General features: G+C 58.8%; 1 protein-coding gene across 1 annotated transcript; it reads left to right on the plus strand.

The window, feature by feature from the left end:
• The first annotated feature begins 747 nt into the window (after window positions 1-747).
• SDF2L1 (stromal cell derived factor 2 like 1) lies at window positions 748-2,856 on the plus strand. Its single transcript, XM_032310946.1, has 3 exons — window positions 748-997; window positions 1,381-1,577; window positions 2,455-2,856. Exons 1-3 carry the CDS (start codon window positions 778-780, stop codon window positions 2,734-2,736), a joined length of 699 nt encoding a protein of 232 aa, XP_032166837.1. The 5' UTR covers window positions 748-777; the 3' UTR covers window positions 2,737-2,856.
• Window positions 2,857-3,132: the final 276 nt, after the last annotated feature.

Consider the following 3,132-nt stretch of genomic DNA (forward strand, 5'->3'; position numbering starts at 1 on the left):
GGGAAGGCACTGAGACAGCGTCCCACTCATATCGGAAACCTGGCACACTTAGCGCCCACAGTCATTTGGTCTCCCAGGGTTCTGGTTTCCTAAGAAACTTTGGAGCTTTTGGTGAGGACCTATCGTCATCCTCAGCACCGCAGATCCCTGCTGCCCTCTGCTGCCCGACAGCATGTGATTCTGCCCTGGGAAGCGTCAGTGAGTTGTCAGGGGAATTAAAAAACCAGAGTCCAGGGACTGAGGTAATCCATTCCCAAAAAGGAGGCAATGACCGATGACTTGGGGAATCAACTAATCCCGGGACCCAGGGACTGAAAAACCAAGTTATCCAGTACCTGAGATCCATCGACCGCAATGTGACCACAAAACCTAGTGGTCCAGCAATTCTGAAGCTGAGGACCCATATTGAAAGCCTGACGGCCCAAGATCAAGGGGTTTTGTGAACACGTGCCCGCAGGGTTCTGGGATCCCCAGCCAGGGGTCCTTGGATGGGGCGCCCAAAGCGGTAGCGCGGCTCTATAGCGTCTCTTTAACCACTGGGCGCCGCACCAGTCTTCCCTTAGCATTCATTGGTGAGTCCTCGGAAGCGTGGACCAATCAAAACCCTCCTCGTGTCTCCAGCCCCCCCCCCCGTCGCCGCTCTGGAAAGCTGGGGGCGGGTCCCCTCCATGCTGACCCAATGGCAATGCAGGCGTGGTGCCGTGCTGGCTGACGATTGGGTACCCATACTGGCTCTGTCAGAGCCGGATTGGCCGGTGCTGGAGACGGAAGCGTCCCATGGGCCCGAGCTGCCGGAGCTCGGCCGGGGCGATGTGGAGCGCGGGCCGAGGCAGAGCTGCCGGACGGGCGCTCCTGGGGCTGCTGCTGACGCTCTTGGTGCCGAACAGCTGTGCCGCCAAGACCGGCGCAGGGCTCGTGACCTGCGGGTCGGTGCTGAAGCTGTTCAACACGCAGCACAGGGTGCGGTTGCACTCGCACGACATCAAATACGGATCCGGTGCGCTGGGCCAGGGACTGGGGTATAGTCAGGGGGCGGAGCCTGGGGCTGGGAGTTTGAAGGTGGGGTGGTCTTGGGGGAGTCTGCAGGGCTACGAGTCTAGGGGTCATCAAGGAGCCTGGCTGGGGAGTTCAGGGGGGCCAAGGATCGGCCGTTTTAAGGGGATCGTCGGGACATTGGGGGCGAGGAGAGTTGTCCAGGAGCTGCAGGCCAAGGGACTTGGGAGTTCAGCCAGGGGCCAAGGGCTGGAGATGGGGGCTGGGAGTGAGCCGTTGGGGGCCCCAGGATTGAGGTTGTCGTGGAATGTTTATGGTGTCCGGGTCAAGGGTAGGGAATTCGAAGACTGACCGCGACCCCGGGTGGGGTGGGATGTCGCCCCTCAGGCAGCGGCCAACAGTCTGTGACTGGCGTGGAGGCGTCTGACGACGCCAATAGCTACTGGCGGATCCGCGGTGGCTCGGAGGGCGGCTGCCCGCGAGGGGCCCCGGTGCGCTGCGGGCAGGCGGTTCGGCTCACGCACGTGCTAACCGGCAAGAATTTGCACACGCACCACTTTCCGTCGCCGCTGTCCAACAACCAGGTGAGCCCTCGCCTCGCTCCTTGAGTGTGTATGTGTGTGTTTGACGCGGGGTGGGGGGGGGGGATCAGGAACAGAATCTAGACATCTAGACTTCCTCTCAGTGTCTCTGAGCGTCAGCTTCCTGTGTGAAATGCGAATTTCAGTTCAGAAATGTTTCCTGAGCGCCAGCTCTGCTGGGCAACCGACAGGAAGAGAGATCTGCTGGGCTTATCTCCTGGGGTTGAGTTGGACCCAGGAAGCAGACTCACAGGGTCTTTGGGGTAGGGAATCAGAAACCCCGCAGGGGAGAAGGAACTCAGGCTGGGTCTGGAAGGATGAGTAGGAGTTCTTCAGGCCACAAAGGGGGAGAACAGGGGTTTGCCAAGCCTGGGGGAGAGCTTGGGCTCCAGTGGAATTCAGTGAAACTGGGGGATGGAGAAGTGGAGGGGTAGTGTTGGGGTAGAAGGGGCTACTGGGGTTAGGGAGGTATTGGGGAGGAACAGAGGCTGCCTGGGGGACTTGCGAGAAGAAGGAGTATGAAATAGAGGCCTGTCAGCCTAGGGGCTGGATGTCATACTGAGTGAGGCTCAGAGAGGTTAGGAAGAACATGAAGGAGAGAGGAGGAGGCCTTAGCTACTTGGGGGCCAGTGATTACCACCCAGACAGATGGGGTAGGGTATGCGTGTGTTTGAAGAGACCGTGTTGGGGAGAGCCCCTGGGTGCTGGGGTGGTGGCTGTTGTGGCCCATTTTGCAGTTGTGGAAGTTGAGGCTCAGAAGGATCCAGGGAAGAACCCAAGGCTCAGTGCCCTGGGTGTGAGTGCTGCTGCCAAAGTGACCGCAGGGGATTCAGTATGCCCTCTGTAGTAAGCACTGTCCTTCTACCCCCTGCACCCACAGGAGGTGAGCGCCTTTGGGGAGGACGGCGAGGGTGACGACCTGGATCTGTGGACAGTGCGCTGCTCAGGGCAGCACTGGGAGCGAGAGGCTGCTGTGCGCTTCCAGCACGTAGGCACCTCTGTGTTCCTGTCCGTCACTGGAGAGCAGTACGGAAGCCCCATCCGTGGGCAGCACGAAGTGCATGGCATGTCCAGCGCCAACACACACAATATGTGGAAGGCCATGGAAGGCATCTTCATCAAGCCCAGCATGGATCCCTCTGCAGGTCACGATGAACTCTGAGTGCTGTGGGTGGGTGGATGGAGGGTAGCAGGGTGGGGCATCTGCAGGACCACTCTCTGAAGACTTTGGGTTTGTAGGGGTTCTCAAGTGCCTTTGTGATTAAAGAATGTTAGTCTGTGATCGTGTTTTGCTGTAATCCTCGGGGTGACCAGGAGGTGCTGGCTTCCTCGACCTGGTTCACCATTTCTTCCTTAGTGCAAAACCTCTTGTCTCCAGCATGGAATGACAGCTCAACTCATCCACACCTTGATGCTCTTTCAGGTACTCTAACACTGCCAAGACAACAACTCTCTCCACCTTTACATGGTCTGATGGCAGGTGACCCCAGTTCCCTAGCCCCTGAGCTTCATGAACCTTTGCTTTAAGGCCTCACACCCTAGCCTGCCTGGGCAATGT

The sequence above is a fragment of the Mustela erminea genome, chromosome 13 (genome assembly GCF_009829155.1).
Source record: "Mustela erminea isolate mMusErm1 chromosome 13, mMusErm1.Pri, whole genome shotgun sequence".
Taxonomy (NCBI): domain Eukaryota; kingdom Metazoa; phylum Chordata; class Mammalia; order Carnivora; family Mustelidae; genus Mustela; species Mustela erminea.

Excerpts from the sequence above, each read along its gene's own strand:
- SDF2L1 (XM_032310946.1), top strand. The coding sequence starts at position 778 with ATGGGCCCGAGCTGCCGGAGCTCGGCCGGGGCGATGTGGAGCGCGGGC. Across the intron at positions 998-1,380 it reads CGACATCAAATACGGATCCG|GCAGCGGCCAACAGTCTGTG; the intron begins GTGCGCTGGGCC and ends GTCGCCCCTCAG. Across the intron at positions 1,578-2,454 it reads CGCCGCTGTCCAACAACCAG|GAGGTGAGCGCCTTTGGGGA; the intron begins GTGAGCCCTCGC and ends CTGCACCCACAG.